Genomic DNA, 24,441 nt, shown 5'->3' with positions numbered 1-24,441 from the left:
TACGTTTGGTATTTTGGTTTCATGAAACTGTAGCAGATGAAAAGTCCACACAAAGGGGGAATAGACTCTGCTTCAGCCAGTGAGGGTTTCAGCTTATCGTGCAGCTGTGTTTACTTAATCAAATCTGACACACACCAAAATGTCTAAATTCTTTTTATACTTTGATAACTGAAAATAAATTCATGCACCAATTATTTTAACATAGAATACAGTGGCAGGATTTATGAACATACATAAAATCATACCATATAAATGTTTACTAGAAGTTTCTTGGTACACAGACACTATTGCTCTGTAAATATAGTTGTACATACCAGTATTTCTATGCAAGATTCAATCATATGAAAGGTCAGTGGTACGATATAGGCAGACATGGTTATCACTCAGCATCACCAGTCACATGGTTACAGAAAACAATTAGGACTGCAGAGGGACTCTAACTGGGCCCATCAACCTATCAGTGGATTAATGTAAGGCATTAATAAATTGGCATATAAAAATAGCTTTAATGAATGACCTAATCCATTTAGAATGCTGAAGCACTTCTGTGGTAAATGTTAATCTAGTTAATTGAAACTGCTTCATTTCACCTTTTCTCTAGACAACTGCAACTAGCCAGTAACTTAAGATCCAAAATTTAGTTCACAGACCGCAAGGACTCACTGGTACATGTGTGCTCAGAGTCACCAGTGTGTGCCATCATCCCTCCTGTCAGTGCTTGGCTGAGCGTCAAGTATGATTGAGGTGGTTTGGAGCTGTCTTCTGGGTAAGATTGTCCAAGTCACATTCTGTTAGCCAACCCACTCTGAGGAACGCTAAGCTAGATTACTTTGTTTTATAATCTTGATTTATCAAATATTGTTTGGGTTTAGGAATTTGTTCTATATATATATACACATATACACACACACATGTATATGTGTGTGTGTGTGTGTATATAAATTCAGAAGCAAATCAGTGGTGTCCAGTCAGCCTCAGATCACCTCATTTGTTCCCATTTAACAAGATAAATCAGCTCATCCTCCTGGAACCGGTTGAGCTTCTTTTTTTTTTTTTGCTTCTAGTATTTTGGATTTTGTGGATTTGGCACTAAACATAATGAACACTCATCCTACTCCCTCCCACCTGAATTTCTTTGTTGCTCACCTTCCTGTAGCCACTATTTCCCAAGCAGGGAACGAATGCCCTTCCTTTGAGAGGCCTGGACATAAACAGGTCACATGGGTGACAGACCAGGAAACTCCTAAGTAGCCCTCCTCAGTTTGGAAGTGTTAGCACCTGATGTAGGAAGGAGATAATTTGTGGGATGTGAGACAGCAGCCCACACAACTGGAAACTTTCAAAGGCACTTAATGGATAGAAAACTCTGCAAACGAAACGTTAAAAAATTAAGTTTCTCAACTCGTTTATACATGGCTCATTTGGTTTTGAAAGCTAAATGTGGAGAACAGAGGCTTGTCGATAGTTCTAGGACGTCGGTCCATCTACCTTGAGCTGTCTTATTCAACTTATTTGTTAATAAAAATGAACAATTTTTAAAGAATATAGAAACAAAATAGCAAAACATCTTTTGCAAAAGTTTTGATGCAAATTAAAAGCTACATATTGGTTAGGGTAACTGAGGCTTTCGATTTTGTCAGCGGGCTACATTGTCAGATAGGATGCTTTGTCAGTGTTGTTAGTACATCGTGTTTTTAGTCTCAGGAACAGAGGCAAGCAGTCTTAACGTGTTAGAACTGACCTTCCTTCTGGCATCTCGGTGCTGGAGGCCCCCGAGTGCAGTCTTACCACTTGTCTGGCGGAGCTTGTGCGCCGGCAGGCAGCGTGGGAGGCGGTGCCCAGCCGCTGGTGGGGAGGAGGCGCCTCTGCAGGTGCTGGGTGGGAGCAGCCGCAGCAGCAAGAAAGGGAGCGGTTTCCGGCCTTTACAGACATCGCCACACAAATACACTGAAAAAGGCAGAGCAAACAGCCAGTTGTGCCTGGTGGACTTCATACTTTATCAAGTGACAAAAACCATCTTGCCAGGGGCTCCCGAGTCCAGCGCAGGTGAGGCAGAGCATGTCGTCAGTTTCAGGAACAAAAACCGCGAACCTGGGATCTTGCCACCAATTAAAGATCACCATTTATTATTATTACTAGAGGCCCCTACACACTTTTGCTTTCGATCGCAGGGGAGCTGGGTGTCTGTTCGCTGGTGCACCAGGCCTTTCAGAAGCCTCCGCCTGGTGCCTGAGTGGACAGGCACCCAGCTCCCCCGCTTTTGATGGTCCACAGTGGGATGTGAGCTCGCTGCCCCAGAGGCCCCTTCTGTGCCGCAGCACAGCCATGGAGCAGACGCTGAGCTCGAGCTGCCGCTGGCGACGCAAGCTCAGCGTCCCGCCGGGCCCAATCGGCCACCCCAAGTGTCCCTCCCCCCCCCCCCCCCCCGCGCGCCTCCTGGCCAATCGCGGGCATAGCGAAGGTACGGTCAATTTGCATATTTGTCTATTATTAGGTAGGGTTATTATTATTATTATTATTAAAGGTCTTGTTTTTTTCTGGCTCTTGCAGCAGCCAGAGTGTGCTGAACGTGAGGACTTTGGCAATCTGACTTCACGCGCGCTCTCTCTCTCGTTACTGTTGAAAAGGCCTTATCAACTCCACTTGAGTAGGAGAGCCCTTCTAGTGTTCAGCACCGAGCCAGGGATCACAGCCTGCTCCCCGGCTACAAAGGCCTCGGGGCCTTTCCTAGCAATCGAAAGTCACTCCTCTCTGCATCTCCTGCACTGGGTGACCCCTTCTCCTCTGGCTCCCATTGCTGGCTTGTTTACAGTGTGGCCGCTGCTGCTACTTTGAATGGGTGTTTACCCTCCCCCGGAGCTGCTCTCAGTACTCTCTCAAGGGCTCTAAGTGCTGGCAGCAGTTGGCACAGCAGGTGGGTGCTCCCAGGCAGGTCGTCAGCTTGCTTTGGGGCCATTTTTATTGTCCACAGCCTCACTCAGACCACTTAAAAAATATCTGGAATGCATGCATTTCTTCTTCATCCCCCACCGTTCACCCCCTAAAGAGTTTTGCCCAGCCGAAACCGGTTTGGCTCAGTGGATAGAGCGTCGGTCTGCGGACTCAAGGGTCCCAGGTTCGATTCCGGCCAGGGGCATGTACATTGGTTGCGGGCACATCCCCAGTGGGGGGTGTGCAGGAGGCAGCTGGTTGATGTTTCTCTCTCATCGATGTTTCTAGCTCTCTGTCCCTCTCCCTTCCTCTCTGTAAAAAATCAATAAAATATATTAAAAAGAGAAAAAGAGTTTTGCCCAACACTGAGGAGTGACTTAAGATGAGCTTGCCCTGGTCCTCCCCACGCCAGACAGGTGCTGGCCTTGGTGGAGGGACAGAAGATGCCCCAGATGCAGAAGAGGCTGATGCCACCTCTAGAGCAGGCTGGTAGGGTGCTTCCGAAAACACTGCCCATTTCACACAAAGCAGCCGTGAAGGTCGAAAGCAGCCCTGGCTCAAGGTCCAAGCAGCCGGTGGAGGTTCTGCTGCGAACTCCCAGGAAGCCCGAGGTGCCGCAGGGGGGAGAGTGGAGACCAGGCCGGGCTATCGGCCCGATGCATCAGGTGGAGTGGGTACCTACCTGCAGTCGTCTCCTCCAGTGCTGACCACGTACTTGTCGTCGTGGGAGAAACGGATGTTCGTCACGTGAGCCGAGTGACCAAAGTAACGCTTATGTTTGGCCTGTGAGCAAAAGTGAGCAGGGACACTGAGCAACCCTCCTCCTCCCAGAAACCACAGCTACTTCCTGGAACAGACTTACGTCCCCTCTTTCCAGAACCTTCCTTCACTCAGGAAGACTCCCATTTGGTGGGCCATCTGTTAGCCAGCCTCCACGGGCTTTCCTGTCTCATTCTTGCCTCACAGCCGTTTTGCCCACCCCCATCTTCCCTTCTCCCAGCTTCCAGGGCTCTCCCTCCAGAGGGAGATGAAAAGGTTAGGGGTCCCCCAGCCTCCGCAGGGCTGGAACAAGATGCCTCTTGTTCTAGATTCCAGACGGCCGTGTAGATGTGGCCGCCGTCTCCTATCTCCGGCACAGTGCACAGAGCATGGAGGCAGGGCGGGCGGGTTACTCTACGGCAGACTCACAAATTTCTCCGTGCATGGGAAATCAAAGAGCTTCACCAGCCCGAAGTCGTCTCCCGTGACAATGTTCAGGCCAGCGTGGGTCACGCACGCGCAGTTCACGTCGGCCTTGTCTGCGTTCCGCGGCCAGATGCCAATGACTTCGTCTCCCAGAATGCTGTTCAAAAAGGAAGAGAAGTTAGAAGGAGGCTGGCAAGAAGGCTTCCTGCACTCAGACATCCTTAGGGACAAGGGGCGGAGGGGTAGTTGACAGAAATCGGGGGGGGGGGGGGGTCCATGTGGCTCCTCTGGCATCTTCGCCCCAGCTTGTCCTGTTCTGCCCGGGTCCCTTTCACCCCAAAAAGGAAAGCTACCTCCTCTTTCTCTCCCTCTTCCCTATAGTCCCGAGTATGTGTGTGTGTGAGAAGGGGATTCCTTCAAGCTCACAGGATGGCGGCTCCTTTTCCTTACATTGGCAAGGTCTCCTTATCGGATCCAGCTTCCCATTTCCTCTTGGTGATTAAGGGCTTAGTCAAGAGCTGGGAAATGGGCCCGGGCCCCTGTGGCCCAGTTGGTTGGAGCGTACACTGAAAGGTCGTGGGTTTGATTCTCAGTCAGGGCATGTGCGAGAGGCAAACTGACGTTTCACTCTCACGTTGATGTTTTTCTCTCTCTCTCTCCCTTCCTCTTTCCCTCCCTCCCTAAAACCAATAAAAGCATGTCCTGGGTGAGGATTTTAGAGAGAGAGAGAGATGGTTTCCCTTTTCTTGCTGGATGGGACTGGGGATTTGTAAGATGGATTACACAAAAAGAGGGACTTTGCATTTCAAGGCCCAGGTCAGTCAGATCAAATCCAGTGGCCCCAGCAGGTACCAAGAGCCTCCTGCCCCCACGCCCCAAAGAAAGGGCAGCTCTGTCTCTGAGCTTCTTCAGATCCCAGCCACACACACACACACTCGGAGGCTGAGCCTGGGGCGAGAGACTCCCTGTGACCTTTCCCTCCAGTCACCTTGTCCAGGAGGCCCAGGTGATCTTCTCGATGACCATGGCTTCCGTTACCTGCTTCCCCAGGGGGACCTCATGCACCTGGCGCTTGTAGGCTCCTGTGGACACCTGCAACGTGGGAGGAAACCATGTCCGTCAACTTCCTTTCGAGTGCAAAGGACTCCTCCCCTTGTGGTGCGCTGCTTCCCAGAACAGTGGCCCTGCCTCTGCAAGCCCAGGGCTGGGCACGAAACCCAAGCTCAGGTGTGGTCAGCCCACGGTGAAGGTCACACGAGCGGGGCATTTTCCCATCCATTTCCCCACTATTTTCCGAAGGCCTGAGGTGGTGGTTCCTGACCGGCAGCAGCAGGATCACCTGGGGACTTGTTAGAAATGCCCAGGCTTGGGCCCCACCCCAGTCCTGCCAAGTCACACACTCTGGGGGTGGGCCCGGGTCTGTTTTCAACAAAGCCTCCAGGTCCCTCTGACGCTCACTCGAGTTCGGGGAAAACCCATTCTCACCGAGCCAGGTCCTTTGGCCCGGAAGTAAGACCAGTGCTCGCATGGACAGCAGCGGCTCTGGGTGACTGCTGAAGCACCTAGGACCCCACCCCTGCTTCTCCGGGGGCCGATTCTCCAGGGGAAACGGATCAATTCCCAGGAACCGGCTGCTGCCTGCAGCCCGGCCCCCTCTCTCCCTGCGGGTGCTTCCAGTCCTGCCTCCCCCGATTTTCCTGCCGTTCCCCGTGAGCTGAGAGCTGCCTCCTCGGGGCCTTCCCGCAGATGGAACGGTGTTGGCTGACTCCCCTTTGCTGGCTGACTCCGACGCCTCCTCCGGATCTCGGCTTCAAAACCACTTTCGCAGAAAGGAAGCGGATCTAAACCCAGCCCCCGTTAAATGCTCCCACGGCACCCTGCACGGCCCCTGCTCCGCACACAGTCCCAGGTGGATTCCATTCTGTGGTGGTCTGGGTAATGCTTCTCCTCTCCAGGACAAGGCAAGCCCCAGGACAGCAGGGACCAGGGCCATTTTGTCCACCAAAAGCAGAGCACAGTGCCTGGTTTACTAACTGTTTGATGATGAACGCGTCCTCCCTCCTGTCACAATGAATAGCCAACTCCAGGTCAGCTCTCAAACGCACCGCACTTGTTCAGAGTGCTGGGAAAACGGTTCTGTCTTCCACTGTACGTTTTAAGGGCAGGACCCCCTTCTCTCCCGTCCCACGGGTCGGTTCCCCCAGGACCCAGCGTGACGAGTGCTCGCTCCTGGCCCACCATCTGGAGTCCAGGTCCCCATGTGGAGGGGCCACCCGACCCCAGGAGGGTTTGGAATGAAAATGAACGAAGTCTAAGAAGTGACACAGGCTTAGGTGTGGCCCCTGAGAACTAGAAACCAGGAAGGTTTGAAGGCGAGACGGTGAGAGGAGGATCACACATGATTAGGGCTTGTGTTTCCTGCTTTTCTTACTGAAGAAAAACTCTCCTCCTTTAAATTCTATTTCTTCCACCTGCTCAACTTCTCTAGGCCTCTGCTTCTTCATTTATGGAACAGGGGAGAAGTTAACCTAACGCAGCTCCTGTGAAGAACAGATCAGCACATTGGCCGCAACACAGGAAGCACTCGGTTAAGTATAAGCCGCCGCTGTTACTACTGTTAGTATCGGTCGCCCCGGGTATCAGTAAAGCGGAAGCAAACCTGAATGTATTTGCCGTCCGCAGAAAAATCCATCTGGATGACAAAGCTCGGGATGTCCTTGCAGTAGCCGATGCGGTTCAGGCTGGTGCCCTGCGTGAGGTCATAGAAGTCGACGGTGTGTTCGGAAGAACCGACGGCCAAGAATCTGCTGTCCGGGCTGATCCTAGAGAAAGCGACCCCAGAGCACGGTCACCGAGGGGCCGGGCGGGCGGGAGGTCTGCTCCGGGACCGGCCTTCCCCGCCTCAGTGGCAGGGAGACCTCACCTCGTAACTCACAGGTGCTTAGCTTCTCCCACGTTCTACGGAATTCAACCATTTCTCTGCGTCAAATCCCAGGAGGCAGGGGCATGCATGCATGCAGCCTTTCTTAGAAGGGCCTTTTGCAGGAGGTTTTCGGCACTCGGGTGGAACTTAGGAAAGGCACGTCTGAGGACTCCTGTGTGAGAGGGTGTCCTTCCACAGGGGGCTCATGGAGAGGGACCTTCTTCCAACTGAGGGCTTCATCCCACCCCGGCCGTGGCCTTCTGGAATGCCTGCCTTCTCCTCCCTGCCCAGACCACCTGCTACGGACCTGATATCTTGGATGGCAGATTTCCGGTCTCGTTTTTTCCCCCAAACTTTCAGGCTGTTCACCAGCAAGATGACAAACTCTCCGTTCTTCATGCCAATGGCCACCATCTCCCCGTCGGGGCTGTAGGCCGCACACCTGGCTGCGTGGCCCAGGTTCACCTTGTTCAGCAGCTTCTGCATGGATGCAAAGCAATGGCACCTGAGCCCCTGGAAGCCCTGGCTACTCCCCGGGGGACAGCCTACCCCCCAGGCCGGAGCAGCCAGGCTGCCTCTGCTACCACGTGGGCCTCCAAAGCGCTTGCTTCTAGCTGCTGTCCCTGAGTCGCGAGGTGGGCAGTAAGTTTTGATTAGAACAGCTTGAGAGGCGGCCTGCTTTCGGGCAGGGGGGCTGGCAGTCTTTTTCTGTAAATGGTTTGGAAGTGAGTATATTAGGCTTTGGGGTCCACGGGGTCTCTCGTACCCATTCAGCGCTGCTGTTGTAGCACAAAGGCAGCCCCAGACGCCACATGAACGAAAGGGGGACTCACTTTGTAGACACAGGCAGCAGGCCGGCCTTGACCCTCCAGCCGCAGATGGCTGACTATTACTGTTCAGGTGCGTTTGCGACACAGCACCTGTTAGTTCAGATCCTGAATCGTGGCTCTCGCTAGCTGGGTGTGTTCAGGTTAGTGACTTCTCCAGCTTCCCGTTTGAAAAACAAGTGATATTAATATTGGCCTTGCAAGGTTACTGTAAGCACTAATAATAGGGTACGTGAAGCACCTGGTATGGAGTAGGTGGTCAGTAAATGATACATGCTGTTACCATCAGCAACGTAATCACTGTGAGCTGATGAGGTAACGGCCACGCTTAGGCCCCTGCATGTCTGTTCTCTGGTCTGTGCACGGAAGACAGGACTCAAACATATTCATTACTAGCCACTTTGTAATGAGACCAAGTATTTTAATTATTAGAGACTTCAGTAATTGTTTTAATATTAGACAAGGCTTGGTAACATTACCTCCCCCCTCCCCCCACCTTAGACTATTCTTTGCTATTTTGGATTTTTTACTCCAGATGAATTTTTTAAAAATTATTTTATGATATTTTAAATTGTTTTTTTTTTTCAAAACTCTAAGAGAAGCCTTGTGGGGATTTTGACTGAAATGTTCCATTTGGGAACATTTGACATTTTATATCATTTTTAATCTTCTTGTCTAGGGAAGATGATTTATCATCTCCCTTATTGTTTATTTATTGTAAGTTTTGTGGGTTCTTTCATGACAAGAGAATAATCATTCTCACTTAGATTATTCCTACGACAACTAAATATTTGTAGGCAGATATACAGCTAAAAGATAGACTGAGTGTGTGTGAGTGGGACTTTTTATTAGGCTAACTTAATCACTGATCTCATATTCAGCCCCATCCCCCACCCACTCCCTGGCCCGGCCTCTCCTCACTACCCTGAGAGCGGCCCCTCACCTTGTCAGCCAGGTCCCAGATGCGGGCTGTGCCGTCGTTGCTGGCAGAGATGAAGATGTCCTTGGACGGGTGTGTGGCCAGGCCCCAGATCTCCCCCTCCATGTGTCCGTCAATCAGGATGTTGGAAGCAGCATTTTTTTCACCAACTTCAATGATTTCTCCATCTTTGGTCCCCACTAGAATTTTCCCCTATTGTAATCAGAACACTATTAGAAAAAGGACAAATCCTGTACCATCTCACCCATATGAACTACCTAGAGCAGAATGGTGGTTGACTGGGCCAGACCTCGGGGCTGGACTAAACCAACCCTGTTTTGCAAACAACTGTTTGTGAGGCCAGCAGGGAAGTGGGCATTCTCAGCACCAAGACGGTGATACGGCCTTTCTGTCCGAAGACAAAACCAGCCAACGCTCATGTACAGCGAAGAGTAGCTCCGCTTGTTAGCACCAGCAGGAGTTCTTTCTTCTTCTCATGTAATTATTCCTTTGTCTTTTCTCATAGACACCCCTTGCTTTCACCCTGCAATCGGGACACTATTTGGTTCTGCCTAAATGTGTGCTCCCCAAATTGCACTTTTTTGATCCCAAATAAATGCAGGTTGCTTCTCGTTGCGACTGTTTGATTGGAAGGCGCTGGGCTAACTCTCCCTTGGGCCCCTCTCCTCCCCCCCCCCACCCCAGGGGGGACCCGCCGGCTCACTTTGCCGCGGCACACGGAGCGCACACACTCCACCAGCTGCCCCGTCTCCAGCTGGAAGGCTCGGCAGCGCCTCATCTCCTGGTCCCACAGCTTCACGGCGCCTCCTTCTTTGGTCCTGAAAAGATCAAGAGGAACTCAGCGTGTCAGGCCTTGTCCTCAGACCTCCCGTGGCCCTCACTGCCCTCTCTCCCTGGCACCTCTTTACGTCCCCCCTGAGGCCCTGGGGACGGGCCAGCACAACCCCTTGAACGTGCAGATTTCCTAAAATGCCTTCCGATGCCATGATCTTGGAAGGAAAGAGAATTGTAATCTAGGAAATCAAACTTTTCATTAAGTCATACATAGAGTGTTTGTCTGTCTCCTGTTTTTCTGCTTCTTTTTCACAACTTTCCTGTCCCCACGGGAACCTCTCTCTCTATTCTCACTTCTTTTCTTCTCCCTCAGAGCTACCAAGAGTGACACCTGATGAACATTAAAGCCACGCAGATCTGTGTGAGAACGCCGCTCGGGTTGTTAGGTTGTTAAACCACCGTTCATTCGATAGCCTCCCTTCCAGAGGCTGTGACCCTTGGGGAGACGGCAGACTGATCTCCCTGATGCAGAAAAGATAGGAGAACGAAAATCTGGCATTTTCTCCAAGTTGTAGATGCTTCTGTCAGCCTCTTCTCAGAACAAAACTCAACTCAACTACACACGTGTTCCCAGAGGAGCTGTGGCTTACGGCCGCTCTTTGCCGCCGGTCACGATGAGTCCGTCCCGCAGGGTCGTGTACATGGTGAAGACGGGCCCCGTGTGAGCCTTGGCCACCAGCCGGATGAGGAAGTGGTCCTTCCACACGTAGACGTCTCCATTGATGGCACCCGTGAACGTGAGGTTGTTCTGCAAACAAAGGGACACCGTCCACACCGGGACAGGCACGGCACCCCCCACCCTGGCCCCCCGCCCCAGACACCTGCTCCTCGGTTAGGAACCAGAGCGGAGAAATGGAAACGTGCCCTGGATCTGACCTTCCGGGCTAAGGAGATGCAAAGGCGTTTGCCGACAATCACGGGCAGCACATGACTCATCACCTGGCTCTGAAAGTCAGTCTGCCGAGTTACTGTGGGGCTGTGGCTTCCCCACGGAGCACGGCTCTGCGTGGAGTGAACTTCCGTTCTGCGAGCAAGGCCCGGGGGACGGGGAGGGAGGGGGCTCCACCCGAGAGGACGCTCTCCTGGCTCATCCGGGAGGTGGGCACACCCACAGCTGGAGGGCCCGGGGGCTGTGCCCCAGAATGTCCCCAGGGGATCGTGCCCGTTGGCTGAGGGCACCCCGTAGCCCACTTAAGGATGCCAGTTGGGGAATCTGTGGTGCACGGGGCTGAAACGAAAGGGGATGCTAGCCGGTGGCAGAAACGATCCCACCTCCTCTGTGGTTGTCTGACCCAGGCCCCACAGGCTTCCAAGCCCGTCTGCCTCTGGAACAGTGAACCCTCTGCCCACCCTTCGGTGCTAAGGAAAGGGAGCAGTGACTGCAGAAAAGCCAATAACGCTGATCTTGTGGAAGGGGCTTTCTCGTTTGCAGCTTCTTGGCCGTATTCCTTCTCCACCCGCCCCCCTCCCCCCACCCCCCACCCATGCGCAGGGGCTCAGGGCCCCTCAGGAAGCTCTGCTGGGACTCACAGCACCGAAGGCCACGGACAGCATCGTCTGCATCTTGGCAGCCTCCATGGACCCGATGACCCCTTTCTTATACAGGAGGGCGCTGCCTGCCAGGGTCCAGAACTTCATGTGTTTGACCCCAACGGACACAAACTGCGTGTCCGAATCCGGGCGAAACTCCACCACGAATATGCGCTCCAGGTGGCCCCCGCGGCTGGCGACCTTGGCACCTTGTGTGGATGAGAGAGTCCGGTGAGGGGCCCCCGCTGAGCCCCGGGCCAGGCTGGCGCTGCAGGCCAGGGGGGCTCTCCGTCCCAGCAAGCCCGGGCACCCTTCCGTGTCCCTTCTCCAACTGCCCCATCCCCCCGTCAGACACGACTCCCAACGTGAGAAAGAGGCTGTGTCGGGGAAACTTCCAGAGCAGCAGGTGCTGCTGACACAATCCCCGACTTCACCCCCACAGCCACGTCCAGGCACCTGTGGACACAGCAGGGAAGGACAGCCTGGGAGGGCGACGCTTCCAGAGAAAAGGGCAAAACGGCTTAAGGGCATCCCCGTCCCTCATCGTCACCAAGGTTCACCCCACAGGGAGAGGAACCCTCTGAGAGTGTCGCTGAGACTCAGTTCTCTCAGACAGTCTCTATTTCTCTCCAAGACTCTGCTTTTATTTTATTTTTGAATAAAGGTCCCTATATGGTCCCTTTTCTTTATGGTTTTTAGGTTTAAATTCCTTTACCTTTTACATTTAATTACTAGTTTTATCCTCATCTCCATTTATTTATGTTTTTTTACTTGTCTCTTGAGTTTTTCTTTTTTTTCTCCTGAGTTTTACTTAACCTTTGTCTTGATCAAATCCCAATGCCACCACTAATTTGTAGAACTTTGGACAGCTATTTAGCCTCTCTGTGCCTCAGTTTCCTCCCCTATAAACCGAGGGTAATAATAGCGCCCATTTTGGAAACTGTGCGGATTGAAAGGATGGAGCTAAGCGAAGCCCTCAGAACAGTCTTGAGGCACTGAGTGTCCTGTAAGCAACCACTATCATTATTATTATTATCACTCGTTTGGCTCCTTTTCAAATCTCTTGGCTTCTAGTCTTTTAGCCCTGATTTTAAACCTCATCTATTTTTGTCCCATCAGCCCTTGACTTTTTAACTTTTATTTTGAACTTGTATTATCTTTCCTTTATTTTTCTTTAAACTTACTCTTAATGTTTTAGTTCCAGTTTCCTCTTGTCTCCTCTCCCTGTTATTGGCTCGGATGTATTTTTTCTTCCCCTCTTCCTCGTCACTTACACTCCCCCGTTTGTTTTTATAATGACTCCCTAGCACGGTGGGCCGAGGCCGGCCTGCGGACACTCCCTATGGGAATGGTCCCCCAGGGGTGGGGAGGCCCCCAGGTCACCTCTCGCCACCAGCAGTAATTCTCTCTCTGCAGAAGAAATGCGAACTTCCTGTAACACCCCTCTCTACCTTGGGCCCAACGGTACCCAAGGATACGATAAACTAAGCTACAAGGCAAACAACAGAGTGGGAGAAAAACACTGCGAAACGTACGAGACCAAGACTTAACATTAAGAATCTGTAACGAATAGAAGCAGCAATATACAAGCAGTCAAAAGTGATGGGAAGAGGAAGATCTCAGGAGTCCTGGGGGAAATGCAAAATAAAACAACAACAAGATACACATTTCTTCTAAGCCACTGTTGGTTTTTCCTTGTGATCTCGCGCACACGTCTATTGGGGCGACGCCTGCCTCCTCCTGGGCACTGGCTTCTAGGCTGCTCAGAACAAATTTCATGCAAGCATCTAGGACCTGACAACATGCAGTTCATATAAGCAGCTCATTTTCCCCTCCACTTTACTTTGTATATCCTCTCTCTCTCTCTTCTCTCTCTCTCTCTCTCTCTCCGCCCCCCTCCCCCGCAAGAGTTCCACAAAATAATTATTTAACAAATGAGGAATGAATTATATGCTCCCTAATGACCACAAAAATGTACATAAACCTCTGGGAAAACACACTGTTTATCGGTAAGCAGGACTTAAGTGAAGGAACAACCCTCCGCAATCAGCTCAGAAGAGCTGCTGGTTGGTGAGAGGCCCTTCCGTATCATCTCTGGCTCAGAGCCTCTGTACAGACCCACGTGCTGGTTCCAGCGAAGACAATGGGAGCGAGTGACCAACGAGAAGGCCTCTCCTGTTCCTGGGAGCTTGTTTGAAAGTCCTGGCTCCACCGATGCTCCCTCAGCCCGTCAGAAGGGGCCCAGTGAGCAAGAGTCTGTGCTGGGGCCGGGCCCGGGCAGGTCCTGCCCAGAGGGACAGACAGGGCATGAGGAGAGCGAGCCGGAACTGGAAAAGCCAGGACTGTGTCTAGGGGCCGATGTAACTTTCCTTCTAGGCATGAGGAATAGACTTGGACTTGGCTACTATTATGCAGCAACGTACGGCCTCACGGAGGACAGGGCTTAGTGGAGCTTTCTGAGAGGGCGTGGCTGCCTCAGGAAGTGACAAGGGCCACATCCTTGAAAGTGTTCAGGCAGAGGCTGGAAATCGGCCCATCCGTCTATTTAATCAGCTGGCCATTATGAGGAATGAACCTGCATCCCCAAGATCCAGAGGATGGGGCCGTTTGGACACAGTATAGGAATGAACGAGGACATGAGAAATGGAGGGAATGTGATGACTGCGTCTCCTCATAAACATCTGCAGGTCCCCAGCCTCTTTTCCTGACGTGGGGGCTCAGGAGGGATTGGGATGCTCCTCTCTTCACAGCCCCGGCCACAGCCCCTCCCGCGGGAAGAGGCTAAGATAATGGGACTCCAGAAGCCTCAACTGGAGACGTGCCCCCTGTGCGTGCCTGGCTTCATGCGCCCCAGATACGGGCTGCCCGGCTGGAGACAGACCTCATTAACGTCCTAACTAATTAGATCTGCTTTCACCAGCCTGAGAACATGCTTGGAAGATTGCACAGCTTTAATCCTAAAATGACCATAAATTTAGTAGCAGCCTGTGTGTGTGTGGGGGGGGGGGGGGGGGGGGGGAAGGGAAAGAAAGAAAGAAGGAAAACCTGCTAAATGGCTAAATTAAATGTGAACCTGGAATATAAGATGAATCCCCATTTCAAAAAAGTTAAAATGTGCAAGAAAAATATGTCTCAGTGGTAGCACCCTGTCCCCAGTTCCTGTAACAAGAACCGAGGTGCAGAGGCTGCTGCAGAATCCGGCAGCCACCAGAAGGAACGCTGAGGAGGAGGAAGACTGGGTCAGAGGTCGTTAGGGTAGAAAGGGAGGAGGCTGTGCCCTTCTGTCGGAGGAGGAAGGCTGCGGCATTGGGGCACTTTCCAAAAGTGCCCACAGACCCTTCTCGAACCAGCACAGGCCCCCCCCCCTGGGCAGCCCTCTCTGCCGCCGGGTCCAGGACGCAGAGGCGTCCAATGAGCAGCTTCTCCAGGATCCCAAGAGCCCTGGGATCTGCTGCCCCAGCAGCCGGGCCTCCAGGGCTTGGCAGGGAGGCAGATGGAGGGTGGAGCCCAGCCCAGCCCAGACCCCCAAGCACCCCTCCCCGCCCCCCATGGACAGAAAGCCCCTTTTCGGTTACCTTCCTGCCAGCGCCAGACGGTGATGGTGTGCTCGGGGTCCACGCCCACCGACACCAGCAGCTTCCCCGTCGCGCTGAAGTTGATGTAGTTCACTCCCTTTGAGTGGAAGCACCGCAGCATGGAGAGGGTGTGCTTGGTCATGGCGTCCCAGACGTGGATGGAAGGCGTTGTTCCTGCAGGCGGGGGGCGTGACAAAGCGCTCAGAAAGTCCTTAAGGCCAGCGTTCAGGGGCCTGAGGGACCTACAGCCTGACCCGCCAGAGGCAGAGACAACAGCGAGCATCTGCCGGGCTCTTAGAGACGGGGACCCAGGGCCCGGGTGCCCAGCGCGCACACCGGTGGAGGAGTCGCCAGGACACGGATGAGGTCAACGATTGGTATCTGCCACTCGGCCAGATACAGCCCGCAAACGCGGCGCAGCGGCATGACTTTGCTGTGCAGGTTCAAACTACTCCCCACGGGACAGCCTTACCTGGGGCCTCCGCCACGGCACCTGCGTGCGGTGGGCAATGGCAATGAGGAAGCGTCGCGGGTGAGCGGGGAACAACAGCTACAGTCAGTCACGTTTCAAACAGGGAAGCACTCAGCACCGGCATGAGAAAGTTCCAAATTAAATTTAAAAATGGACATGGGCTCCATGCAGACAAGCAGGAAGGTATGTTTGTGAACACTGCCTTGGAGATGACAAAGCTAACACACACACACACACATGCTTTTCACAAATGTGAGTCAGGCCACATTGGGCGTGGGCAGTTTCCCAGGGCACAGGAGACCCAGGGACACACACTGGTGTCTCTCCTGGCCAAGCACACACCACCAGGCTTCAGACGTGAGGCTCTTCATTTGATCCCCTGGGTTTGAACAATGCTCACCGGTCCACAGGGATGGGGGCACCCAGTGATTGGGAACTCAGCTATGGTCTGACTTCAGGGTTCCTCGGAACCACCCATCGCTGGATGTGTGAACCCAAGCGACTCAGAGGCATTCAGGGCTCAAAAAACCAACAGCAACGTCCACAAGAAAGGGTGGATGTCGGGGACCCACCCTTCCCTCTCCCAGTATTCCCGCTCAGCGTGGAGGAGCTTGGCTGCATCCAGGACCCGCCTACCTATCTGGCTGGTGGCCACCACGTTCCTGTACTTGGGGTGCTGGTTCACTGTGAGGCAGAGGATGTCATCCGTGTGCTCCAGGTAGAAACTCTGGCTCCCTGGGGGAGAGACGTGGCGGGTGAGGGGGGGGCGGGGACAAAGACCTCAGGGCCAGCCCACAGCTTCGCGAAGCGTCTTTGGAAATGCCCTGTGAAAGGAATCAGCCCTGGGGAGACAGGAGACCACTTTTCACATGTACACAGTCTGTTTCCGGTCTGAGAGGAGCTGGTGTCTTATCTAACACACGTCAGCTCCATTCGATCCTTCCTGCCGTCCCGTGTGGGCCCAGAGCACAGTCTAAGGGCAGCGGCTTCCAGAGTCCACAATGAGGAGGCTGCTGGTCAAAGCGGCCACTGTAAACTTACCCTCATGCCTGAGAACGGAAGGTGAGTGATGGCATTGACATACAAGGAAACAGCACATCACTATTAAAATAAGAATGAGAGGCTAGAAAATGGAGAAAATACACAGAAAATTGCAAGGCCCCCAAAAAGACAAGTCACTACGTGCCCAGTGATTTCACTGCCTAAAAACCAATGCATGGGCAACTACACAAATTAGGAAGAACATAAAAATTTGAAAAGCAAAAACAGGTTTCAAGATATGAAGCAAATAAGGCAAAATATTAACATCTAAATCTGGTGGTCAAGATATGGGCGTCTATTAAATTAATTTCGGAAGGCTTCTTTGTGCACTTTGGGTCTCTTTTTAAACTTTTTAATTTAAGAGTCATTTGGTTAAGTTTCGGGTATTTTTGTTTAGTGTTTAAGTATTCTCATTCTCACTGTAAATCTAGCTACATAGTCAAAAGAAGCAAAACTTGAACATCGGAGCTGCTAAAAAACTGATCACAGGTGAAAATGAATTTGAGAAAAGCTCCCCTAGGCCTGGTTCTCGGGCTCTCTCTGTTCCCCACACCCTCTGTCTGGCTTCTCTCCATCCCTCTCAGCCTCCGGGGTGCTGACAGCACCTTGGACACCTCTCCTGACCTTGACCCCTTTGACCCTTCAAGCATGGGCCTGCCCATTTTCTAGGACTACAGGATGCCGGCCTGGAATAGAGGAATGGCTTTAAAGGGAAGAGAATGCTTACGCTGTGGGGCACCTAACGTGTGGGCACGTGCACAGAACGGCTAAAACAAAGGCCTGGGTTCACAGGCGGTTTCTCGGGGCTCGGTCACCTGTGGAGAGGTTCTGGACGACGCCGGCCGCCGCGGTGTGGAAGATGATGTCGGCACCCTCGTTCAGGTAATGCAGGTTATTGCGACAGTCAAATCCTCGGTAGCCGAACACGTGGTCGAGAGCCAGCTCCTACACGCCCACCCGGAGATGAAAGCGGCCCTCAGAGGAACAGCCCGCACGGCAGGCACAGCCACGCCTCTCATGGGACTGCAGGGCCCGGCAAACAGCCAACCGCACACTAAATACATTCTGCTTCTGGTCCCACTGAGGATAAAATGCAGTCTCCCCCCCGCCCCCAACACCCCTTTTTTTAACTGCCTGGAATGCTAGGGGCACAGGCTAACACCTAGAATTATAGTGAGTTTCCTAAACAAATTAGATTTGCTTCCCAGCTCCTCAGGTGAGCCCAAGTCTACGGGTTTGATGCCCTATAAAGGTTACCTAGACATTTGTCTGCGCCTTGGCAGGCATTCGTAGGGGAACTGAATGGTGGCTCCGAGATTTGCTCTGATTCCCACACACGCAGCTGGGCCTGGCAGAGCAGAACGGGGAGGCAAATGCCACGCTCATTCTGTGGCTGGGTGCACGCCCTACAAAGTTTCTACAGAATTTGCATTTTTTTTCCCCAACAACTAGATACTGTGCTGGGTTTATAGTCTTTCTCTTCTTCCTGTCTTGTCTCCCATGACAAAGAACAGTGGCTGAGATGGATCAGACGCGCTCCTAATTCCATCTGACGCACATGTATTGTTGGCAGTGCCTCTGTGCCAGGCGCTATGCTGGTTGGTGGGGGAGGAGAGTAAGAAGTGGTGAGTTCCTTTTTTTCCATGATCTCTGATTCTGGCCTTTTCTTTTTCTAAAGCTCACCAATTGCAGACATCAGATTAATTCTCCTAAAACACCACACCATGTCCTTACTCAACAGCATCTGCTAACGCTCACTGCCTATGGGGCAAAGCCCAAATTCCTTAAGCTGGTACAATCAGCCCCTACACACATCTCCCTGTACTCCTTGGTCAGGCTGACTTATCTATTTAGCCATGTACCATGAGCGTTCCTATCTTTATGGTTTTGCTTTTAAAAATATCTCTCATCTTCTCCTCCTTTCAACTTTCTGAATGTCTGCCCAGCCCTCAGTCTCCCCCGATCCCCACCCTCACCCCCCTGTGTTTCCCGGAACTGTGTGTGTGTAATTGTGTAACCCCCAGTCCTGGTGGACAACTGACTCAAGCCGGGCCAATCCCATGGTTTCTCCCAGGACTTTAGAACTGGGGACACTGGTAGACCTGGCTGTTGAATTAACTGAGGAGATGTAGACTCGGGTGCTGAGTAGCACCCAAAGTCCACCAAAGCAGTTAAAAAAAAAGTCAGACACACAGTTGGGGTAGACGAAGGCACCAACTTCGTGCTGTGCTCCTGGGTCTGGTCTCTCCTGAAGCTCAGCTGTATTTCCTGACCTGTGCTGGGTTCCATGATAAACGACCCCAGCGAACGCCTTTTCCAATGAAATTTGAAGATGGATTTTTCTGACCTCCGTGAGTTCACAGTCTCGTAGGGGAGACCGCTGAGCCACAAATAATGGCAGCAGGGTGTGCGGCAGGGAGCGGGCAGGGTGCAGGGGGGTTCAGGGTGAAGAGCATCAGGGAAGAGACGTCAGCAAAGAGCCTGGCGGGACCACGGTGTGGGCAGGAGGAGGAGCAGCTTCCGATCTGAATGGAGCTTGAGACGTTCTAATCAGGGGCGTGAGAGCCCACGGCAGCTCCAGGACACTGAGCAATGGGGGTGGGGGTGGAGATTTGTGTTACAGTGAGAATGACGGGAGAGGAGCTTGAACGGTAGCGCCTGGTAACCCCGTTATTTGAATCCCAATCGGTGGGATGTGGGAATCGACTGGGTCTCAACGCCAGAGTGAAACGTGAAGTTATATTTCAAAGAGCGGACTCTGCGGGCAGCAGGGCATGAGAGAGAGAGGGACGTCCGAAGATGGGAAGAACATTAGGAGGCCTCTCCCAGAAAACAGCAGGTTACCAGCGCCACCATCCTAAGGCTCAACCACTGAGTCCACACCCCTCGCCACTTCCCGGCTTGGTGACCTTGGGCAGCGGGCCTAACCGGTCACTGAGATGCCCTGAGCTCAGGTGCTCCTTTGCAAAATGGAAACCATGCAAGTCTTACCTCCTAGGTGTGAAGCACAGTACCTGGTGCAGGGTGAGTGCTCCAACCACAGACAGTGAATAAACGCCCGCCCTCCCTGCGTGGTACCAGTATAGGGAAAAGGAACCAGGTTTGAAGGACCTGGGACGTTTTGGAGTTAGTACTGATAGGCCCAGGGGCAGGGCTGAGGGAATGGGGCGCAGTGGGATGGGGGACACAGTGCTGTGTAGGAGGGAGCAGGAACGAGAGCCAGCGGATCCATCCAGGTTCCCTTGAAGGGACCTGCAGATGATGTCCACCAGGTGTTAGAACATCGATATCCAGTTAAAAGCAAAAGCGTTTAACCTCCTCACCTCAACCAGTTTCTTTTTCTTGGTGATGTTGTTCTTCTGGAGTTTCTCAGGCTGGGGAGCTGCTCTGCTGACGGGTGGCCTGGAACAGAGTGGCCAGGAGAAACAGTGCTGACCAAAGGCAGCAGCAAGCTTGCTTGTCGGGCGCGGCTCATGAAGGCCAGGGCCAGCTCCTTCCCCCTCCCCGCCCCCAGAGGACCCTCCACCTAGGCTTATTCTGTCTTCCCCCCTTGCCCACCTCCACCCACCCCCTGAAAAGCTTCTGACATTGAGGGTCCTGCATGACGGGGCCTCGGTTCGCAGGCACTGAGGTGGCCGTCGGGGGTCAGTCCCTCCCTCCCGGGGGCCGGGAAATCCACGTGACTGACTTTATGGCTGACTTTAACACCAAAGAGGAGCCTGAGCACGAGAAGGCAGAGGTTTCACTTCCTGAACCCGCCGGCCATTTCTCAGACAGGATGCGTCAAAATTGTTCGGAGTTAGGTAGTGAAAAAATCACAGCACGGTGAGCAGTGGGACTTGCAAGCCAGGCCTGGGAGCCATGAGCTCAGGTCATTCTCACCACACAAGAGGGCCAGCAGGAAGCAAGAGGTCAACAACAGAGAACCCCTCTGCTCTGTCCCTCAGGGCTCTGGCCCAGTTCCACTGCGGCCATCACGGCAGAGGTTGCTTTTCCCTTCTCCGTTTTGGAGATCTGGGCCTCTCCATTTACTTCAGAGATTTTATCGTGGCGGAGCCCTCAGGGGTTCTCATGGGAGTCGGCCAATTTGGGGTAACCTGGGGTTCCTTGAAATCGACCTATTGGAGTTTAGGAAACCACGGATGGGTAGGGGAGACCTGCACCAGCCCCGCCGCACGTTCCGAATCCATTCGCCGTTGCTCTTGGGTTAGGTGAAGAGAAAGGGTTATTACCTTGATCCCCTTGGCAGCAGCAAACAAAGCCAAGTGAGAAACTTAGTACAGTTTAGAGTCACATTAGCAAGCACCTCATTCATGCACAAGCACTTTCCCAGTGAACAGACATTCCTGTGTGGCACAAACCATGCTTCCCGGGCATGCCAGCAAAGAACTAAAACAGAAATGAAAGAGTGCACCCGTCTACAAATTCAGAAAGCTCATACCCTGGCGTCTCTGGGCAAACTCTGCACTAAAGCGCCTACAGAATGGGGAGAGAAAAGGAAGCCCTGTCAATGCTTCCCACGCTCGGGGACCTGGCGGATGCGCCCGGGGACTCTGCTGGTGTGCGAGGGTGCTGGGGACACGCGTGTTGTCGGAAGAACAACCCCGTCCTCCTGGATGGCGCTGGGAGCTATGCACAATGGATGCTTTGTTTTCCAATCAAGTTCAACTCATAATTTGGCCTAATAATTCCCCGTGTTTCTCGGTAGGGCAGCTTGCCTGCTGGACCGGTTTCCATTTCTGTGCCCGGGGGTGGGAAAAACAAACAAGCTACCTTCATTTTCTCCGAAACTCTTCAATCAAAACATGTTACGTAATCATAAATGATCACTGGATCCCACGGCATTATCATCAGCACCGGAGAACGGGTAGCGAGCACATCTCTGCAAAAGTGACAGCCCCGGCGGACGTCATCGCCGCCAAATGGGGCGACACCAGGAGGCGGGGGCTCGCCAGTCCTCGCAATTTTAGACACTTCCTTCACACTAATTATCGCCTCCCAGGACATCTGCTCTTTCTTCTGTTTTAGTGGGACTTTCAAATGAAATCCGTGGGTTTCTTCTTTCCCCTAAGAAGGTTTCAGTTATGACAAAAGCAAGCCAGGGTCTGCGATGGGCGCGCGGGGACGCTGGGACTGCAGCATGGTTCGTAAGGCAGAATCTGAGGCTCAACGCGGGGCTCGCCTTCAGGGTACACAGGGTTGTATAATATGGCACATATTATACAGCGTGTACAGAGTATGCATACAAGCACAGACACTGTGTATTAATATATACATGCGATGTGTATATATGTACACACGCCGTGGCAACCCCGCAGATGCTTTTTTGTTTTCACCTTGATTTTCGGTTAAAAACGGAAAAGTAAAGCAATCTCAGGATGTTCCCTTCATATTCACAAGCACATGTGTACAGCTGCATCGCCTCCACGCTGAAGATGAGGGGGCAAAGGGAGAAACCTGCGTGGTGGCACACTCCGCGGCCTGTGAGTCCAGGCCCTTGGCGGAGGTGGGCTCTGCATGAACGCTTAGTGCCGGATGCTCACCGAACGCCGGGGCGTTGGCAGAGCGCTGTGAGTACTTACTTGACAATTCCCTGCCTCCAAAGGAAAGCAAGTTAAAACACAATACAAGCATTAAAGGCTTCTCTCCGGGCATCTCTAAGCAGTGTTCGTAACATCAGACACGGGGAGGGACTGCCAAGCATTTCAAACACGGCCGAAGGCTGGAGGGTTAGCATTTTTCAGCGGCTCTAAGAGTCCACTGGAAACCTGGCCCTGGAAAGCTTTGCTGAGGTAGGAAAGGGCAGAGCGCATGAGAGCATTCCCTCACGGCTCCGTCCAATGAAGTCTTTGTAGCTGGCTGTTTCCAGCTGGCACACAGGATGTGGGGGAGAGCGAGGAAGCAGGTGAGTGCCATCGGGAGTCAGCAGGGACACTCAGAAAGGTTGGGTTGGACGGTAAGGGGTGGGGGTTGGAGGTGGAAGGAACCCAGACACAAAGGGGCCTCCTGGGGCAAGTGGGGCTTTGAAGACTTCCAGGGAGACCAAGGAGCAGGAGAGCTTCCATTGGGCAAGAAATGTAAGGAGGGAGCCTGGCAAGAGAGCCAACAAATTGGATGATCCGGAGAGAGGACGATGGACTAGCTTGGGCTTTGAGAGCGGGAGAGAAGCTTTGCCAAGGAAGAGAGGGTGACGACAGGAACCCCAAGAAGAGGCCTGTGAACTCGGGCATGTGCCTGGATGCTAAGTAAGGAGCAGCCCTATTCGTGCCCAGTGCAGGGAGTGTGGGCTGCTGAAGACCCACCGCACGCCTGGGGTAGAGTCACCACCTCGTGCCCTCATGTCCCCTATGGAAACGGCACATTCTGTGGGCGGGGAAGGCCAATCCCTGCTGTTACCTCATTGGCCAGCAGCTGGACTGCAGAAGAGGAAGCTTAGACTCCCGTGAAGATGTGGAGTGTTCCCTGACATAGGCTCTCACCCTACAAAAGGCCCCCAAGGGTGGCCAGTGCCTGGGTGCCTGCTCCTTTTTGCCTCCTCCCTGGGCTGCTGGGCGGGCAGAGCGTGTGCTGACCTGAGTTGTGCAGGAGAGGGTTCAGGGCCTAGGGTCCTAGGGAAGCTTCTGAAATGACCAAGGAAGATAGGAAAAGCAGTCACAGCCTGACAGCCGACGGGGGAGTCAGGCTTGGAAATCCAGTGAGAAACAAAGTGGTTCCAAGCAGCTTCTATAAAGAGGCTGTGGGTAGGAAGAAACTCAACTACCCTGAGCCAAGAAATGCAAGTTTGAAATTGTTTTTATGTTGTTACTCAGACAATGTTCAAAGTGTCGTTGGAGGAAATGTCATTATATTCCAAAATGTGCTATAAAAATGCTCCAAGAGTTTTCAAAATGTCTTGGGAAACCAAGTGACTCTTCCTCTTGGTTTTAGATGGAAACCAGTGGATGATCTGGAGACTGTTTAGAATTGTCCACAAACAAGAGCCATCACCCCATGGATGGGCTCAGGGGCTCAGTGAAAACCCTGGCACTCATGCCAAATTGTGTTTGCACATGTGCATCTTTCTGGGGAGAAGGGAGCATGCTTTGATCAGATTGTCAAAGATGTCTGTGGAGAGGGAGGGAGAGAGGGAGGGAGGGAGGGAGGGAGGGAACCAATGTTCTAGGATATGTCCAGGTTTAGGAAAAGTGTCCAAAGCCATGGGGGGCTCTCTGTCATCAAACCCAAAGGAAGTGGATTATGTTAAATATATTTTTATGTCTTCCAGAACCATCTGTAGAGCTGCTCAGTGGTGAACTGGAGTGGAAGGGAGTCAGACAGGAGAACTATGGGTGACCCCAGGGCCTCCCATCTTACAAATGCTCTTGACTAAAGCCTATAATGCAACCCTTAAAAAAGTGGGGATATAGTCCCAGAAATGGCCATTTTAGGCAAATATCAACTTATTTGGGTGAAAAATTGAGGGCATAAAGGATGGAGTGAAGGGAACCATGAGTAAGGGAACCATTGAAGAGGCTACTATAATAGTCCAAGGGAGGGATGATAAAGATCTTGACTAATGCAGTGGTTGTGGAGAAGGAAACAAGTGACGATTCAAAGAAATGTTGGTGAAACAGACTTCAAGGACTCTAACTGATTAGCTCTAATGAATAAAGGAGGAAGAGCAATTCAACTGGAATACCAGTTTTTTGCTTGGGCATCTGGGTAGATGGTGGCACCACTGATGGCCACAGGAGAAGATTTATAAGGAAAGACGATGAGTTCAATTTTGGTGTGACAAATGTTGGATATCTGCGGGTTGGCTATACTAGTTGGAAGTTCAACTGAGAGGTGGAACTCAAAGAGACTTAGGACCTTGGGCATCATCCCCCAATGGGGGGAATATATGAGCTTAATCAGGGTACAAAGGAAGGGTGGCCAAGGGTGAAACCCTGAGAACCAACAGCATGTGGGGGGCTGGAAGAGGAAGCAGAGACGGGACACTGAGAAGGAATGGTTGGAGAGGCAGGAAGAGGAGAGTGGATTGGACTTGGGAATTAGGAAGTCACCATGTCAGCAGAATGGACAGCAGAAGACAGATGGAATGGGCTAGAGAGTGAAGGAGAGGCTTGGTGAAACCTGGATGAGAAGGAAAAAAGGGAGGGAAGGAGAAGGTGGGGATATACATGTCAGTGTATAAAATAAGT

The 24,441-nt window shown here is 52.5% G+C and overlaps 1 protein-coding gene across 2 annotated transcripts in view; it reads right to left on the bottom strand.

Annotated features, from left to right (window-relative positions):
- Positions 1 to 1,922: 1,922 nt before the first annotated feature.
- EML6 (EMAP like 6) overlaps positions 1,923 to 24,441 on the bottom strand; it is a 195,213-nt gene continuing 172,694 nt past the window's right edge. The window contains exons 28-43 of one of the 2 annotated variants that reach the window (XM_054728320.1): positions 21,841 to 21,855; positions 20,491 to 20,499; positions 19,582 to 19,660; positions 17,074 to 17,203; positions 15,854 to 15,952; positions 14,746 to 14,919; positions 11,171 to 11,379; positions 10,231 to 10,388; positions 9,510 to 9,624; positions 8,810 to 8,998; positions 7,347 to 7,519; positions 6,776 to 6,938; positions 5,105 to 5,208; positions 4,120 to 4,273; positions 3,614 to 3,714; positions 1,923 to 1,947 (exon numbers count right to left, since the gene is read on the bottom strand). In XM_054728320.1, coding sequence (XP_054584295.1) covers positions 1,923 to 1,947; positions 3,614 to 3,714; positions 4,120 to 4,273; positions 5,105 to 5,208; positions 6,776 to 6,938; positions 7,347 to 7,519; positions 8,810 to 8,998; positions 9,510 to 9,624; positions 10,231 to 10,388; positions 11,171 to 11,379; positions 14,746 to 14,919; positions 15,854 to 15,952; positions 17,074 to 17,203; positions 19,582 to 19,660; positions 20,491 to 20,499; positions 21,841 to 21,855 — 1,897 coding nt within the window. The remainder of the gene's footprint in view (positions 1,948 to 3,613; positions 3,715 to 4,119; positions 4,274 to 5,104; positions 5,209 to 6,775; positions 6,939 to 7,346; positions 7,520 to 8,809; positions 8,999 to 9,509; positions 9,625 to 10,230; positions 10,389 to 11,170; positions 11,380 to 14,745; positions 14,920 to 15,853; positions 15,953 to 17,073; positions 17,204 to 19,581; positions 19,661 to 20,490; positions 20,500 to 21,840; positions 21,856 to 24,441) is intronic. The other variant, XM_008162130.3, reaches the window with a different exon arrangement.

The sequence above is a fragment of the Eptesicus fuscus genome, chromosome 16 (assembly GCF_027574615.1).
Source record: "Eptesicus fuscus isolate TK198812 chromosome 16, DD_ASM_mEF_20220401, whole genome shotgun sequence".
Taxonomy (NCBI): domain Eukaryota; kingdom Metazoa; phylum Chordata; class Mammalia; order Chiroptera; family Vespertilionidae; genus Eptesicus; species Eptesicus fuscus.
The sequence above is the reverse complement of the archived record's forward strand: the minus strand, read 5'-3'. Positions and strand labels throughout refer to the sequence as shown.